General features: G+C 43.3%; 2 protein-coding genes across 6 annotated transcripts in view; one reads left to right on the top strand and one right to left on the bottom strand.

Annotated features, from left to right (window-relative positions):
- si:dkey-91i10.2 (uncharacterized protein LOC555224 homolog) overlaps nt 1-15,385 on the top strand; it is a 69,126-nt gene extending 53,741 nt beyond the window's left edge. For 3 of the 4 annotated variants that reach the window (XM_044132791.1, XM_044132790.1, XM_044132789.1), the window contains exons 4-8: nt 4,412-4,613; nt 6,463-6,679; nt 8,552-9,141; nt 11,467-11,612; nt 11,903-15,385. In XM_044132791.1, the coding sequence (XP_043988726.1) occupies nt 4,412-4,613; nt 6,463-6,679; nt 8,552-9,141; nt 11,467-11,612; nt 11,903-12,728 (1,981 nt within the window). In that variant the 3' untranslated portion in view covers nt 12,729-15,385. The remainder of the gene's footprint in view (nt 1-4,411; nt 4,614-6,462; nt 6,680-8,551; nt 9,142-11,466; nt 11,613-11,902) is intronic. The other variant, XM_044132792.1, reaches the window with a different exon arrangement.
- A 131-nt stretch (nt 15,386-15,516) lies between these two features.
- Nucleotides 15,517-18,514, bottom strand: tsn (translin). 2 transcript variants are annotated; one of them, XM_044132793.1, is made up of 7 exons: nt 18,459-18,496; nt 18,260-18,368; nt 17,945-18,038; nt 17,760-17,856; nt 17,357-17,472; nt 17,197-17,276; nt 15,517-16,653 (listed from the first exon to the last, which is right to left on the bottom strand). In XM_044132793.1, exons 2-7 carry the CDS (start codon nt 18,323-18,325, stop codon nt 16,423-16,425), a joined length of 684 nt encoding a protein of 227 aa, XP_043988728.1. In that variant the 5' UTR covers nt 18,326-18,368; nt 18,459-18,496; the 3' UTR covers nt 15,517-16,422. The 2 variants fall into 2 exon arrangements, with proteins under 2 accessions (XP_043988728.1, XP_043988729.1); XM_044132794.1 differs by having other exon boundaries at nt 18,260-18,514.
- Nucleotides 18,515-18,542: the final 28 nt, after the last annotated feature.

Below are 18,542 nucleotides of genomic sequence, written 5' to 3'. Positions count from 1 at the left end.
AACTCCTGTTAATTTATAAATTGTGCAGTTCTTAGCAATCCAGAACAAGAACCAACTTTTAGCTTTAAACTTTACTAATCTAGAACAAACCTAGAAAGTACCATCTACTTTGCCACCCTGAACTACCAGAACATTTCGAAGTGAAGTTTTTCTTTTGCTGTGCTTGTGTTGCTGTTTTTGTTTTTCTTCTAATAAATAAAACTTCTTCCTCTTCTTCTTCTAAGACCATGGGAGGGTTAAACTGAGTCCACGCCAATCGTTCCACTCAGACCCTCTCAATGAACCGAAGCGTAGAAAAACGCTGGTTTCCACCATGATCACAGACAAGCAAAAATTGGGAAAACTGTAAGGCGCACCGCTGCCACGGTCTCGACTTTAACTCCATCCATCTTCCGATCAACTCTAGCTGCGGTGCCTGCCATAGCACAGTTCTGCAACTACCATGTATCTCTGGGAGGTAGCGTTTTCAGGATGATGCGTACTGTTACTTTTCCACTACTCAGAGCATCTTACATGTCACAAAGTCCGTTTTGGTCTGACTGGCTCAAAATGACTTCTCGCTGTTGTTTTAATGAGACAAGGAGTCCTGTGTTTTGTGGCTCTGTGAGGCTGATTGTTGGAATCACTGCGTAATAGTTCAAGTGATGGTGCTTTTGAAATAGTGGCGTGAAAATTACAGATGTGCCCACCAGAGGTCCATAAGGAGAACCGCATGGCGCGATATCTCGTTCCACTGGGAACTTGCTCTCTTAAAAATAAACTACAGTTGCTTCCTGAGCCAGGTAGCTGATGAAGGCCGCTAACATGCAGCAGCTCCGATTCAGCTCTGTTTGTTCCGACCGGATTCTTCCTTTATGTCAAAAATAAAAAAAGAATCCAACACACTTGGCTCTCTTGTGGTTTAAACTTCAACCTGAGGCTCAGAACACGTTTCAAAACTTGAAGATTTATTAATTAAACATGGCAGTCTTCTTTGTGATCTCCTGCACCCTGCGGTGTTTGGCTTTCACCCATAAGCCTCTTTGTTCAGGCCTATCATGCAGCACATTGTGCGTTCGCAGAATAATAGTTCTCCTGCTGCAGAATCCCAGCAATAAGCATGTTGTTCTACCTGGGAGGGTTATTAAAGGCTCCAGATGGATTAACGCATTAGAACTGCACCGCTGGGGAAACCGTGCACTGCAGTAAAAGCGCATCGGCTGAGTACAGTGTGAAACTGAAACAGTGTGTCTGCGGTGTATGTGTGCGTGTGCTTCCTCTTTATTCATCGCCGTTAGACGTCACCACTTAAAGAGAAAGATATTGGATTCATTTGGGTGATACGTGCGTCGGGTAAAATGACAGCCCGCCTAATTTTGTTGTCACATCGCGGCGCGCTGAGAGGTGATCCATCACAAACAGCGATTTCCTGATGAATTAAGCCACAGGTTATTGCTCCCCATGCATCATCCAGGTCGTGACAGCTAATCCAGCGCGTTGGGGAGAGAGAGGCCTTTTTAACCACAGATGGAACCGACTGGACTCGTCCGAGCTGCGTCCTCTGGGCCGCCGTTGGGCTTTCTGCCACGTTGCGTCTGGCTGGTCGATTGAGGCGATCGGGCACCTTCTCCGTTCTGCGCAGGCGTTTTTGATTAGATTACGGAGAAAGTGCAGGTTGGGTGTAGTTGAGTGAAAAATGTCTTCATACTGCGGACCAGAAAAGAGAAGAGTCTAGAAACAGATCGTGTTAATATAGGGTCCTCTTTTTCCCGGACATGTCCTACTTTTCAGACCTAAAAAAATGTCCGGGGGGAATTTAAAAATCGTCCGGGATTTTGGTCAACTGCCTCAAAACACATTACATAGCTTACAGTGCATTGTGATTACTACTCTATTCCAGGTTTGTATGGCAAAGAAATCGGTAGCACATGTGCCGATTCGCGCCCGCCGCCCGCCAACAAAAAAAGAAGTGTCCTCCTTTTCAGAAACCCAAATCTGGTGACCCTAGTTAATATAAAGACTGAATTTGTCATTTAAAGACACACCAAGAACTCTGATGTGGACGGAAGTTGAAACCTTGGTTCTGAAAGTAAGATGATAAAAGAAAAAGAAAAAAGTGACAAGGCAGTTCGTTGTTTCATATATTTTTTGAAAATGTTCTGCGGTCTCTCACAGAGATTTTCACACCGTTTCACCTTTTCACTTCAGTACATTAAAACCACAAAAAGTCATAGTAAGGCTGAAACAATTAATCGTGATGAATCAATTACTGAAGTAATTGTCAACTAATTTAGTAATCGATTATGAAAATTTAGTTTTTTATGTTTGATTATTATGTTTTTTGTTTGATTTTTTTATTTTCTCCTCTCATATTTCACCTGTTTGATATAAATAAATAAATTTCATTTCATTTCAAGACCAAAATGGGCAGCCACAGATCACAAAATTTACATCAATCAGGATTTTCAGTCATAGTAACTCTGAACTGGATGGAGCAATATAAATACTTTTATATATATATATATATATATATATATATATATATATATATATATATATATATATATATATATATATATATATATATATATATATATATATATATATATATATATATATATATATATATATATATATATATATATATATATATATCTGAGTTACTCCTGTGTTGACTTCTGATGGTTTTCTTTCAGTAATGGCTGTCTTAGGCATCTATTATTTATCTTCACATTCACATTTAGGATCGCTTTAGTCTCTGATCGGCTCTCAGATGCATCCATATTAGCCTTAGGATGCAAACCACATGACTAAACGACCTCGATATCGACAAGAAAGTCAATTTTTAAAGTATCTACATCTTCAGGGCACAGACATTTCTTAGACTTCATTACAGTCTGTGCCACTGTACCACTCTGGCTGCTGACCCGTTTAGAAACACAAACATGTCTAATTTAAGTATAGTACAGAAATCTCTAAAATAATATGTCAGAGGGGATTATCTTTTTCTTTCCCTTACAAGAATTGCAACAATATCTTCCTCCGCGGTCGAGACTTCTGGAGCGGAAAAGTCGCGACCGGGACTCACCGGGGTTTTGAAGAACCAGATCAATAAGCTAGTGGGATGTAGAGTTGAGAATGATGCTACCAGCAGAATTTAAAGACGTGTGCATTATCTTATGGTTCCGTTAATCGATAGTTATTTACTACAGAGCTTACACATTTAATGATAGCTTCGTTAAATGTGTAAGCTGGTAGTTTTATTGAAAAATCTGCAGACATCCATACAAGAGAAAACATAGACACTACAAATATGTTTTATCTTTCTGCTCAAACCAGAACATAATGCATATGGCTGTTTTTTATACAACGTAAAATTTGTATTGCTAAAATTAATTAAGTTAATACAAGACAAGGTCAAAATGGCTTTATTGCACAAATTTAGTGAATAAATACAAATCAGTACAAACAGTAAATACAAAACAAAGGAAAATATAACTTTTTTTTTTCTAAAAACAAACAAAAAACCCTATAAGATATTGTTAAAATTGGTGCAGCTGTAGGGAAGAATTTCTGTCTCTAGTTGTGCAAAGCAGATAAAATATCTTAAAATAATTACAGATGTGGCTGACTCTGATTGGCAGACAAGTTTTTGTTTCCATCATTTCATTCCTCTTTACAACTATACATTTTGATTTTCCAGGTTGATTACATAAATTCCCAATAACACACATTGGGGATTTTACGCAGATGCTTTTGCAAGACTATGCTTTGTATTAGGTACATGAACATTTGCAGAGTAATTTCAACTCAGCTCTTTAGCTTTTTTTCTTTTTTTTTTGGTGAGGTTGCATCAGAGCCTCTGATGGTCGTGTGCTGTGAGCGTATAACTGTCCAGTTATCAGACAAAGGATGAACGATGGGAAGGTCTGTTCTTGTATGCAGGAATTACCCATGTGGTCCCGGGGTTCAGGTGTTAATATGCACTGATGTCCCTAATTACTATCCCTCTGAGGCGGAGCGCAGGCGGAGGAGGAGAGCCGGGGTATTGATTGAGGTGTTTGGGGGGTTGGAGGAACGATGGTGGAAGAAGAGGAGGAGGAGGAGGATGGGTGTGGAGGACAGTCGACTCAGCAGGGGAGCAGAGGGTGTGTGAGGGTGTGTGTGTGTGTGTATGTGTGTGTGTTCAGGAAAGGGAATGACAAGGAAGCTGTGTGCTGACAAGTATTTCTCCAGAATGATAATGCCAGCCCTCTTCTCTCTGCTGCAAGCTCACTGTTTTTTTTTTTTTTTTTTGCCTTTGTCCCCCTCCCACCATCAAATTCCCTCCTTTTATTCCACATTCAAATGCTCTTCTTCCTCATCCCTCCATCCCTCTTTACCTCCGTCTCCCTCCTTTCCCGCCACCGCTCCCCCTCCGCCGCCTTGCCAGCTGCAGTGCAGAGATCTCCGCCGAGGCCCCAGTCAAGCTGTCAGGTGACCAGGACGGAGGCTGTGACATCACCGCCCCCTCGCCCGACTGTCAGCCTCTCGCCGTTGCCATGGCAACGCCGACAACGGCCTGCAGAGCCGAGGCTGGCGACGAGGCGCCTGCAGGAGAAGCGGCAGGAGAAAGGGAAGAGGCTGGAGAATGCGTAAGGACCTTTCATTTTGTTGTTGTTGTTCTTGTGTTATCTGCTTTTGAGATGTTGTTTGCGCGCATCTTGCCGCTCGCCGACGTCGTTCTGCAGCAAAAAAAAAAAAAAAAAAAAAAAAAAAAAGGGCAGAAGTGCTCAGATCCATTGGTATTCAGGGATGGCTGGGACGAGCAAGGAGACTGCGACACACGCGCACACATCTGCACATTTCTCCTGGATCCTTTTTATGCAGAGGTATTTCGTCTCAGACAAGAGCAAGCATGCATCTCTCCGTCCTCCAGCTGCAGCTGCGGCTCGCGGTCTGAGGAAGGAATAAAAAGCAGGATTAGGCGCCGGGGATGCTGCCGATAAGTCGCCTCTTCATTTCTTTTGGCCGCGGCTAGCATCCAGCCCCTCGCTGCATCTACAGATCGGAAGGATCCCCCGACTTGCTTCCCCCATGCTGCACGTCTGGAGGTAGTTTTATTTGCAAACAGATGTCGAGGCGCGTTTTTCTCTCAATTTCCGTCTCAGATTTCTGCAGCTCAGCTTGCCCCTGCGTTCCCAAAGTAATGGCTGCTGTCTGATCGCTCGGTGGAATATTAATTCTTCTTCTTCGTTTTTACCTGATCACAGCTAGCTCTGTCTCTATCGCAGCTCTCTGATGTAAAAGCCAGGGCAATCTCAGTGCCCCTTTCCTGTCAGCAGGTAGCTGTCAGAGCTGTAGATGTAAGCCCAGTGTCATCCATCCATCCATCCATCCATCCATCCATCCATCCATCCATCCATTCCTGAGATAAGCAGGTCGTCACTTGATGAGTGAATCTGAGGATTGTGTTTTGTTTTGGGAATTCCTCTCATCACCTAAAGAACAGCCCAGGAGACTCTCACTCAGCAATTGTTTTGTTGTTTTTTTTTTTTTATCTTTAAGGCTGTTTGAAGGAGTGATAAGAGCGTTGTTTTATGTGTGCTTACAGTCTCTGCCAGACAGTTCGTTTTGCCTCTGAGAATGAAATTTGGATTCCTGTCACTCCCGCTAGCCGGGATCAGAGGAAGAAGTTAGAGCGGTTATGTAACGGCACCATCACAGCAAAACGTGGTGACGCCGCAGAGGAAGACAATTCAAACATCCATTTCCATCGGCGCTGACGATTATGGGGAACAGCTAATGGAAGCCCAAAATGCAATTTCTCACAAAATGAGAATATTCAGCCCGAATACTTGAATGTCGCGCTATTGATCTACGCCATCATGGAAGAAGACTGCTGATCTCACCGTTATCCAGCAGACACCTAATGTCAGAAATGGCTGGGCCTTCACAGAGTTCTGCACCCAAACATTATAATGGGAAGTTTAACTGATGGAAACTTACAAATGGTAAATGTCCTGTACTTGTATTGCGCTTTAACTGGTGCAGAGGAGTCCAAAGTACTTTACACTACATTCGGTCATTCTCTCATTCACACACACATTCACAGTCTGATGGAGGTAAGCTACTACTGCGAGCCACAGCTGCCCTGGGGCAAAAGCAAAAACGATGCAAGACGGATTACTCCAGTCTTGAGAGAAATGTGAAGCAATACCTGTTTGGGACTTATCAGCACCTCAGCTAGACAAAAGCTCATCACCTGAATGAGTAATTCCAGCAAATGAAGCCCTGGCCAAATGTTGAGTGGATAACTACAATGAATCTACGCATTAAGAGTCGCTTTTTTTTTATTGAATGACTGAAAAACACCAAGTTTCTGGCTGTATTGCTTATACATCGAAATGTTCCTGAGTGCACACAAGAGCTATTGCTCCATTTCACCTGCTGCCAGTGAGATGTGACCATCCCATTGATCCTCGTGTCCTTTCCGTAACGCAGCACGCAGGCCTGGGTTGCAGGCGCTCCAGCTCGGACGCAGCCTACGAGCAGGCAGAGACGGTGAGGGCGCAGCGTGAGTGTCGCCTCCGGCCCCACTACAGCGATCCCATGCCGGCGGACGCCTCCAAACGCAAACAGCTGGAAATGAAGATCGCCGCTGCTGCCCGGATCCATAGTCACCGCCGAGATAGGGACAGGTACAGAGACAGAGACAGTGGTAAGTAAAGACCAAATGTGTCAAATGGAGCAGTGAAGTTGTTAGGTTTCAGGGAGTCATGGGTTATCACAAACTTTTATGATAACCCATGAGGTTGGGCTAAAGGATGAAGACTGATGGTGATAAAGGAAGCCTCCTTCATAGCTAGGAGGTTGGGTTGAGGATATGATGTATGAAATAAGTGGTAATGAGGGATTAAGGAAGTAAAACTTTGGATATGAAGAAGGTAGATGTGAGGGTAGCCAGGATGATAGGAGAAAAAGGTACGCATGAGGGCTAAAGGGGAAGTGAAGAAGGAGTTTGGGAAGAGTGTAGGGATAAGGGATGAATGTTGATGTAGGTCGGAAGAAGGAATTATGGAAGGGGACTGAATGAGGGTTGAAGGGGTTAAGGATAAAGCATAAGGGTTGACTAGAGTCGGCACAAGAGATGAGGAATGATGGTTGAAAGAGTAAAGGATGAGGTTTAAGGCTTAGGGAATTAGGGTTGAAAGGGGTTTGGATAAGAAATGAGGATTGAAGGTGGTTGAGGTTAGCAATTAGAGATGAGGAACAGAGGTCATGGCGTCGCTTGATGAGGTTGGGATGAGGGCTGAAGGGAAGAACAGCAGAGAGTGAGAGATGGTGAGGTTGAAAGAAACGTCTTAGCATTAGCATGAACAGTGCTGAACACATGAGCATAACATGAACAATATCTAAACTTCTGAGCAGATACATGTTTTATGGAAGTGAAATATCCAGCTCGACAGCTTTAGTTGTTTTTGAAGACAGTGGATGGCGTAATCAGGATTATATCTGTATTAGGAATCTTTTTACTAGCTACAATGTTAATTGACAAAATTCAATGTCTTTACTGACGTCACAAATGTAGATATTTACCCGCTGGGGGTGCGAAGGCTCAGTTTGCGTAACACTGATTATATTTAGAGCATTCCTGACTTTTTCTTTGAATGTACAATGCGTAAATGTCACAGACAGAGAGTAATCGATGGCGACTGTCAGATTCTAGAGTTGTGGCCTGCTTTCTTTTTTTCCATGGTTATGTAAGGATTTCCAGGCAGTGTGTGCTGTCATGATAGTGCGTCCTGTTTTTATATCACCCCTCATGAATTCCCACTGTCTGCCCTCGCGGCCTTGACGTCAGTTTCATCATTGAGGGTTCACTGACTTTCCGAGTCGATTTCTCTTTCAAGTAGAAACAACCCACTACCACTTCAAAAACCACGGCTCAGTCCTTTATTGGAGCTGACTGTGTGACATTTTGTGTCCCCATCTCAACTCTGGTCTCGTCCAGGGAAGCCGTATTCCTCGGTTACTGCCCCCATCTTAGCATCTCTTAAGGAATTCGGTGCTTACTCATCCGAATATTTCGACTTTTCCATCCAGTCGCTCATCTTCCCCCCTCTATACATTTACTGTTCCTCTCCACCAATCGAAGCTGGAATGCTCGAATCCCAGTCAATATGGCACACCGGATGTTAAGACGACCTTGTCTCTCTCACAGAAATAGAAAATCCGGGGTACATTTATTTTCTTGGCAGTAAAAAATATCACTCTTTCATTTTTGTTTATTTGCCAATGCAAGCTTACAGGAGATATTTAAGAACTTAGACTCCTTCAGTCTGTCAGTAAGTGTCGATGCACAATAGTATTGACCTTTTTTATTCATATGGCCAAAGGTTAAGTTTCCACTGGAGGGCTGAGCATCTGCCTGTTATAGAAATATGATATCTGTAATAGATTGTTCTTCTGGACACTACTAGTAATTAATTGTCTGAATTTAATCTGAGTCTATTAGGCTAGCTGGAGTCAGCACCAGATAGTTCATTTAAAAATATAGTTCCTAAAAAGTATTGTAATCTCTTCCTTCCAGCTCCAGCAGCAATCCGCGGTCACTCTGAGCCGCCGGGCGAGGAGCGTCAGGCGGTTCTGGGCGTGACCCGCTGCGGGCAGCACCGCTGGAGCACCATCAGCAGCCTGAGCTCAGACAGCGGAGTAGTGGGCCTGAGCGACGAGCGGGACGAAGAGGACCGCGAGCCCCGGCGCCACCGCAGAACCAGGGGGGCAGAGGTGGAGCGGGTAGACAGCGGCATCGGCCCGGGCCTGTCCCGCACCTGGAAGAGGCCGTCCGCCTCTCTGAGGGCGTGGGAGTCCCAGAGGCCGTGCCCTGACTGCGGACAGAGAGACGGCGTCTCCAAAGAGCGGGGGGAGCGGATGTGCGAGCGCTGCTCCAAGCTGCGGACGGAGCGCAAGGAGGCCATCTTGGAGTTCTTGAACACCGAGTCGAGCTACGGCGAGGACCTGCGGATCATCAAGGAGGAGTTCTACTGCCCCATGCAGAGCGCCGGGCTGCTGACGGCCGAGCAGCTTGCTGTGGTGTTCGGCAACGTTCAGGAGCTTATAGACGTCAGCGACCGCTTCACTGAACACCTGCAGGACAGCATTGATCAGGCCTTTGACCAGGTGACCTTCTTATCTATTATGAACACACAAACGATGTCCACAACTTCACCGCATCAATCATTTGCAACCACAAGCAAAAATCAATTTTATTGAGCAATTTTATTGTGATGCATCATTTGTTTCAACCAGAACAACCCTGGTGTTAGATGGAACTTCACTCAGGTTTTTTCCCCTGTATCTCCAGCGCCAGGTTTGCAACACTTTGTTCACTTTTACCCCTTTTAAGCCTGGCAACTTCAATGATTCCCTGTAAGCCGCTGTTTTTCTTGATTTACCACTCTTCTGTAGTTTCCACTACCGTATTTATAAAGACCTATTTGTACATATAACCAATTTGTTTGAATAATATTAATTTCAGTGTATCTCCAATGGGGAAAAGGAAAAGTACGGAGAGTAGACATAGCTTGTAGCATCAAACCTTACATACAGGGAAAAGACGCAGCTAAGCACAGAACCACCAGACCAGGTGTACTTTCAGCAACAAAAAACACAAGGTGTAGAGCAGGGGTGTCAAAGTCAAATGGACGGAGGGCCAAATAAAAAATTTAGCTACAAGCCGAGGGCCGGACTGATCGAATGTTCATTGAAATTTTTTAAAATAACGCATATAGTCTAGTGAACCTAATTGAACCTACTGAAAACCTAACAAATATATTCCAATATGATCAGATAAATAAAGCAATATTTTCTTATGCCTCTGTCAGTAATCTTTAATTTTCAACAGACATAACTGAAATATTTTTAAAATATAATTGGATTGAAATACAATAAAATAAAGTGCAAAAATCTATTAATCAAAAACAACACTTTCATCAAGGAGAAGTAACATGCAGTGAAAACAAATATTAAACTTTAACTTTTAAACTTGAACTGAGTAAAAACTCTAAATATGTGATTGCACAGTAATGTTCACTTGTTTGAGGTTGAGGGTGATACTTGGTGGTGTCCCATCTTTTCCACAAGTTCATCAATGTTCGGGGTAAGGCTCTGAGCTGAGGAAATCCTCAGAATTGAGTGAAGGTGTTCAGCAGTAAGTCGACTTCTGTGTAATGTTTTGTTCAGGTTCATCAAAGAAAACAGTTGTTCACACAGGTATGTGCTGCCAAACATAGACAACGTTTGAGCAGCCTGGATGCGCAGCTGGGGCATTGTGTCGGGGAGGAACGGGCAAACTCCAGCATCTACTGCCGCATATTTTGCTCCATTTGGAGGTTTGGTGGTGATTTGGCTTTTTTGAACATAGCCTGTCGAGATTTGAGGCCTCGTTTTAATTCCTCGGCCTTCTGTAGCCTTTGTTCCATGTCCATATTCTTGTTTTTGTCCGCGTGTTTCATTTCATAATGTCGTCTCAGATTATACTCTTTCAGTACCGCCACACTTTCTCCACACAGAAGACACACAGGTTTTCCAGCTACCTCCGTGAACATATAGACTCCGACTCCCACCTTGTTTGAAACCCCCGGTTCTCAGTGTCCACCTTCCTTTTTGCCATTTTTGATGGGTATCTGAAAGTTAATTTTACAGTTATGCTTACGACTGCTGTGCTAATAACCCTTCTAGACCGGACGTGTCGCGGGCGACACATCTAAATTTGCAGTACCTAATTCCGCCACACGTAGCGCTAAGTGGAAAAGTTCCAACGGTTTCTGAAAGGGGAGACGTTGCACTTTCCAGCAAGTATCGGGTTAATACGGTAACTTCGCAGCTGCAGCGAGTGTAATTAATCCGGGGGGCACTCGTTTAATAGACGGTATATTTCGCCAATAACTTGGATATTGAAAGTTCCGGTTGTTATGGATACATGGGTAAGTACATCATCTCACAGAACATTTAAAGAACTACTTACAGTTCAAATAAGGAAGATTTTTTTTTTCAGACGGGGTGCCGGCTTGCTGAGGTCTGCGGGCCGGTTCTAATAATAAATCAAGATCATCCCAGGGGCCGTAAAAAAAAATCTTCTCGCGGGCCGGATGTGGCCCGCGGGCCTTGACTCTGACATATGTGGTGTAGAGAGAGAGAGAGGGTGGAATCTTTAGGCACTTAATGATTTGATTCCAGAAGGTTATGATGGGAATATAAATCGGTTATAGTCGCAATATGCTGTGCAAATGTCTCTTGATGGGTCCAGAACCTTTGAATTACGGCTCTTGTCCATGCATTTCTCCCTTTGGTGTAGCAGGTGAAGGATTTGGTTATGTTCGCCATAAACTAGCCACACTTATGTCCACCTGCTGTTCAAGCTCTGGGTGACTGTGACTGCATGACTTAGAGTCTACGACAACAGTGACTTTTAATTTGAATTGCGTGTGTGTGGTTTGTTTCCAGGGCGACGACGACCTGCTGACCGTGTACATTGGAGAAATCTTTCTAGAGTTCGTCAACATGCTGCCAGCTTTCCAGACCTACTGCCTGCAGCAGTCCACCTCGGTCAACATGCTCAACACTCTGGAGAAAGAGAAAGAACTGCTCAGGTACTTAACAACGACCCGTAGCTGTTCTCCCTGCTGGGCTGTACGATGGAAAAGCTGCTCTGGGAGCTTTCTCCTGTTTCTGCCACAGCTGCTCTGTGTAATTCTTAATGGATAGGACAGTGAGTTATCACTTATTCAGAGGAAGGTCTATTTTGAGAGCTAGGCTGCAATGATTCATGTTTTCAGACAGAACCACATCTCAGGCTCTTCTATAACACCTATTAATAAAGTTTTAATTTTCCCAAGACATGTGACGGCTGCTCGAATGCCCACCCTCTTTCTCATTTCAGAATATTCCTGGATGTTTCCCAGAACGACAACACCGCATTGCGTCGTATGAACCTGCGCTCTTTCCTCATGGCGCCGCTCCAGCGCGTTACTAAGTACCCACTTTTGTTGAGCCGCATCATTAAGGTCACTCCTGAATGCCACCCGGACTACGCGCGCCTCCGGGAGGCCAAAAGTCGAGTGGAGTCCCATCTGGAGCACATCAACATGAAAACCAAGCAGGAGGGCAACGGCGTCACCTGGTCCCTGCGCTCGTTCCGACGCGACAGCCGCAAGAACCGGGAGGTCATCAACATCGAGATGCGAGAGGTGTCAATGAAGACCGTGGGTTGGGCAAGAGAAAACACCCGGTTTGTCATGGAGGGACCTCTCCAGCTGTCCCAGCCGGCAGACGGTCAGTGGTTGAAAAAGGGCAGCAAAGCCCTCAAGTTCCAAAACGTGCAGAGTTTACTGATGGTGAGGACACAGAGGGGCGGCGACTCCCCAGGGCAGGCCACTGACGTCGGACGGCAGGGGGAAGGCACGGGGGAGAGCGTTCGAGACGGGGTGCTGGTCTTAATCAAGGACAAGAGCAGCGGGAAGTTTGCGGTGCTGAGAGAGCCGATCCGTCTCGCAAACTGCGTGGTGTCATCAGATCCGGACTGCGAGGACACCTTCGAGATCCTCGACATCCGGCGGGAGTCGTTTGTTTTCCGTGCCTCGGACAAATCCCGGACCCAGCAGTGGTTCCATCAGATGAAGAGGTACGCCCGGGATTTGGGCTCCTGGAGAAAAAGGCGCAACGCTTTGCCTAACATCATGATCAACGCCAACCAGACGCGTTCCTGAGGCTAGCCTCCACCACATTGTTGTTCCACTGTAAATAACCCAAAATCTCTCAACTCCAGAAATCCGATTGCGACATCTCCTGAGTAACACCGCTGTTCTGACGTGTTAGACTTCAGTAAACAATCACACAATCTGTCTCACATTGTCTGTGAGAAAACGTAGCACTTTTTGTTCCCCTTATGAAGCAGTAAGTGCGCCATATAATTGTATGTAGATTTCATTTTGCAGCTGTTACAAAAAAAAAAAAAAAGAGAAAAATACCAGTTTTTTTGAACGACCAAAAAATACTTGGGCTGTTCTTGAAAGCCTTGATTGTAAAGACTGTTGAATACCTAAAGGTGTGTTTGATGAATAGCATGACTGAACATGACTGGCTGCAAAAAGAAAAAGAAGAAAAAAAAACACCTGTTATGTCATTTTTATACAAGACAGTGAGGATTGCAGACATTTTTGGTAAGAGACGTAAAGATTTCTTCAGTTTTTTTGTTGTTTTTCATTGGTTTACGTTTTGTTGTCACTGCCCTTTTATCTTTGTGTGCTGCCCTCTACTGTCTGTAGGCGGCATAACAACTTTCACTGCCAGAGATGCAGTTGAGCAGAGCCTCTCCATTAGGCTGAGAACAGACCTTTAACATATCTGTAATTCAAAGGGATTTCCTGGAACAGCAATAATCTCAGCCAGTTTAACAAAGTAGCTACTTTAAATGCAGTTAATTCCCTCTTAATCTGCAGCTGATCCTTCTGTTTTTATGTTACTCGGCATTGTGGCAAGTTTGATGATTAATGCATCGCTTCGCTATTGCGACTCTAAGAAAGCCTCTGTTTTCATCTTTGACACCGAAGTCATCCTGTTCTCATGAAATTGATTTTTAAAAATTGTGTTTTATGGATGGCGTGCAAGACTAGTCAGAGATGCACCAAGAAATTCAGGCTACCGATCTGAATTAGTCCATTTTGAACCTGTTGACCAAGTAGTCAGAATGTCAAATATCCTATGTTTTTTTCTGTCACTTGAATGCACCACACCTCGGTGCTGGCAAAAATACACGTAATCTGTTTTCAGAATCTGAGGTGTTCAAAATTTAGTCCAAGGGGGAAACAAATCTATTTAATAACAATAATTCATTTCTATGATATTGTGACACTTTTATGATTCATTCAGACTGTGAGAGAACAAGACTTTCATCAGATAACAGGAAGGCTGAACGTTTTACAGCAAAGTTGCTTTGTGTAATTCGATGGCACTTTTATACTCTGTCTGTGATGGATTATGCTGGATTTCGAAATGTTCGCTGCCTTTTAGAAATTCAAGGATCTTTATTTTAGTGCTACTAGCCATGCTAATCACCAATACAAGATGCTCAAAATGGTTCAAATTGTCAACTCTGTGAATTTTATGTCATTTCAAAATTGTACATTCCTGCTTTTCTGTGACTTCTCTGTCACACATGGCGTGGCAGTTCCCCCTGTCCAAATATAAATATCTGTTCATTGCGGGATGGATAAGAAATATATTGAATTCTGTTCTTAGAGAAATTTAATTAGTGTAAAATTGCTGAAGGCATTTCAGAGCTTTACAAATGCTGGGGATTGTATGTCGGCCACAAAACGGTGCATCTCTATTACTAGTCGGCCCCTTTGATTGTTAAGGGCAGAGTTTTTCATCCATTTACTCCGTGCATCAGCAGCTGCATAGATTGAAACTATAATAGGTGCACTTTCATTTCTTTAATTAAATACAAGTTGTTTTTTGTCACTACATAATTCAAATAAATTCCTCAGCTCTTTTAAAAAGTTAATGGAGAAGAAATTGCACTCTTAGACCCTGAAAACCAAAGTGCTTAGTCTTACACTTTACACAATTATGATTATAAAGAGAAAAAAAAAATTACAATTTGCCATTTTATTTTCAGGAAGTGACCCATTTCGGTTTGTCGGATCATGTCTAATTGTCTCATTGTCACAAACGGTAAGCATTCTGTACGAAGGCTGAAAAACTCTGCTCACCTGACGACACCAAGGCTGGGAGAGAGCGTCCCGATCATGTCACCATGGCAGGTTATTAACTGTGTTCTGAGACCAGCAATGAGCTGTTGTGCCTTTCTACTTTATTACTGTTAGACGAAGACTGACAAATTCGCAATCTTGCCACAGTAGCATTGATCTCCACTAAACAGACGAGCCTGCCCTCCATCTGCACTCACAGGCAATATAATTATTCCTTTTACAGTGACCTGCCTTCTTTTTTTAGTGTTTTTAACCAATGTGTTTTTACTTCTGAAGGCTTTAGTTTGAAGCACTTTATATTTAAGTGAAAGATTTTACTCTCCAGTGTAACAGCTGGTGAAATGTGTGTTCCTTCATTGACGAAGATATTGGGTCGGTCAAGCCGATAATTTTAGACCATTGCTGTTATGTTTATTATGAAGTAGCATTAAGAAGAACATATCACTGTGTTTTGGAGGGCAGAGCTGCTCGACTCCACACTAAGGCTCATTTGCTGTTGGGAGGACAAAAAAAACAACATCTCAATGTAAGAAAACAAAACCTGTAGAGTTCCTTATGATTTATTTACTTTCCCCTTTTGGTTTGAAACATTTGTATTATTTCTCTAGTGTAATATATTGTGAATTATATTAAAAAAAAGATTTTAAACACCTTTTTGTTGTTGTTTTTTTCCATCTCTGAGGAGAAACACATTGTAGGAACACAAAATGCCGTAAAGTTTTGAAGCATAGGAAGAGAAACTTTATTTTCTTTTCATAGAAAACAATCTCGCTCCACTGCAGACAATAAAAAATGAACCTTTATTTAAAAAAACAAAACAAAACAAAAACCATGTAAGACACCATTTCTTTTCACTACTTCCTAACACTAAACAGACAAATGGCACAGATTCAAAAAGGTTTGTAACTACAGGGCATTTAACAAATCAGTTTGTTCTTATTTTACGGTGAAGTGCAACACTGTCATTTCTTTGGCCTTTCACTCCTCGAGTCTCACAAAAAGTACAAACCAACCATCAGAATTTGAACTAAAAAAACAATTTGACAAAGTTGACCGTGTTAGTGGACTCAAAGACTTCAGCTTGTATTTACTGGATGAAAAGCTTGCTTTGTGAACCAGACGTGGTAACTTCTGAAGACTCCAACTGATTAAAACACCTGGTAAATTGTTTTTTGTTTTTTTTTAAATCAATTTTACATTTTGACAAGAGAAATAGAACGGAACACAGAACAAAAAGACTGAAACGCTCAAACGATATCGCCGACAGTCTTCCCAAACAGGGCTCTGTTGCAAATCTGAATGAACGGTGAAATGCAATGACGCTGCAACACAGGAACACATTTCCAAAACTTGCAACGAACTGAACCTTTAATCTTAAACTTCTGAATGAGAACGCCGAGATCCTCTTACCGCGTCTGCTGCCTTTCTGACAGACTGACATCCATTGAAACCACCGCTCCAGCATGCATTTGCACAAATACATGCTGAAACACTCGCACGCATACACAGACACACCGTCGCGCAGTCTGCCCTTGGCTGCTGGGGACCTCAGGCAGATCCCTGGATCTCCCACTTTCCAGGTCTCCAACCTGCGGCAATCATGCAGAAGGTCCCGCAGCTGCAGGAAGCAGCTGCCAACACACCCCCGCCCTCCTGCTCCAACAGCAAACCAACGACGCTCCTCGTTCTACTTGTCTCCGCCGGACTCGGGCTCCTTCGCCAGACCGCGGATGGACAGGTCGTAGACCACCTCTTCGATCTTCTTCACGTCGTACTTCAGGCCGTCGTAGCGCTTCCTCAGCGGGTCGTTCTTCAGGTTGAGCAGGCGGAAGCCCGAGTCCAGCTCGTTGATGAAGTTCGAGATGCGGAGCGGCCGGCTGTAGTCTCCCGCTGTGACACTGTTCACCGCTAACCGCGCCTGGAGGAGTGAAACAAGTTCAATGTGTAGTTACTGCGTTTCAAAAACCTGCCTACAAACACAGGGGTAAACGGGACAAAGTAGAACACAAAGTAAATCTGATCTCATGAAATTTATCTGCAGAATATATATAATTGTTAGATTATTATTATTTTTGCCTGATGTCTCCAACAGCTATGTACTTCCCACTACAAGAATTATGAAGCCGGTTTATAGACAGACTTAGTTCACCTCAGGGAGCTTATAAAGCACTGAAATGAGTTCCAGTATACTAGGTCTTAAAGCTACAGCTCACAAAATGAATCTCCATACAAATCTTCTGCTTATAAAATCACATGTGAGCTGAAGACATTGTTTTAAGCACACATAATCAGGTTGGATGGATGCTTCATCATCACTATTTGGCAACTTTCAGCTGCCTTGTGCTTAATTTATTCTTCACACATTCCTTGACTTTGATCATGTAACTCAATACAACTACTGCAACTCACAAGTCTGTACACGGAAACTGACAAAAACACTGTCCACGTCAGCAGCACTCACCAGTTCACTGGCCATTATCAGCACTCCAGCCAGGAAATCTTCAACATCCAGGTGAAAGCCCTTCTCTCGCACAACTTCAACTGCCAGAGAGATGGGGGGTGAGTTAGGCGGACCTTCTCACTTATAAAGACGTGGCTCTAAAAGAGAACATGGTGCCTACTTCCAAGTATCTGAGCCGCCTCCTCCCGCGTGACGAGGGCTTCACTTTCCAGGTAGACGACAAAGGCCGCTAAGAAGACCAAACGCTGCAGGACAAACCGCCAGTGTTCATGGAACCTGAAAAGGCGAATGAAATTAAAACATTTAAAATGTTAAGAATACCCTTAACATTTGTTCTCACCTGTATAACAAGTATACAGGTGAGAACAAAGAAAGGTTCTAAATCTCATTAAAAACAAACAAAAAAACACATTCGAGATCACATCTTATAAACACTACCTGTGTAAGAGATGAAAAGCAACAACTTTTGAGAAATTTCTTGCAATGTATATTTAATATTAGGAAACCTACACAAGAAAATCCTTTTTCCTAATTATACATACTATGTCCAAAGTGAATCCTACCTGTAATACTGCTCAGCAGGAAATTTGGTTTTGAGCTCAGCCAGGTGCGTCCTCACAGTGCAGAATAACTCCCGTGCCCTGGCACATTTACTGGGAACTTAGAAGAAGGGGGGGGATATGGCTTCAAGACATTCAACATTTTAGAAGAAACTAACATGGCATTGCAAATTTTCTCCAAAACTCACTCTCTTTGAATCCAGACGGCTGGTGAACACTTTGAAGCACTGTAAGGATTTCCCTGGCGGTCTGCTCCAAATTCTGGACCACCTTACGAATATCCTGTGACAAATAAATTGTAAAGATGGACACAAGTATAGCAGGGTCAAATATAAAGAAAATAAATATGTACGAGTTAATATAAACCAATAAGAAAGATATAAGATTTTACAGTGGTGCAGCTTAACAAACTAGATTTCCGTTGTGTTCTGTTGCAGGGAGACAACCCATTCGGGGAAACAGGTTAGCTTAGCAGCTAATGCTGATAGCAGCTTTGGTCATACCTCTCTGACGTCCTGGTCGGCGCTCAAGAATCCCTGGATGTAGCTGAACATTTCAGTCACAGACATTTTCTGAACGTTGTGGTAATTACCAGATAAAAACGAAAAGCGCCTAAAAGACAAACAAACAACAAGAAAAAATAAAAATACAAAAATCAGCAGCTAGCAGCTAATGAGTCCCAACATCAACGTGCAAGCCCACCGTCAGGTTCGCTTTAGTCAGCGCCTGGGGATGACGTCACCAACACTGACGTCATCGCGCTTTTTCTGTATTAACAAAATACTA

This window comes from Gambusia affinis, linkage group LG11, assembly GCF_019740435.1.
Source record: "Gambusia affinis linkage group LG11, SWU_Gaff_1.0, whole genome shotgun sequence".
NCBI lineage: Eukaryota > Metazoa > Chordata > Actinopteri > Cyprinodontiformes > Poeciliidae > Gambusia > Gambusia affinis.
This window is presented reverse-complemented; position numbering and strand designations above follow the sequence as displayed.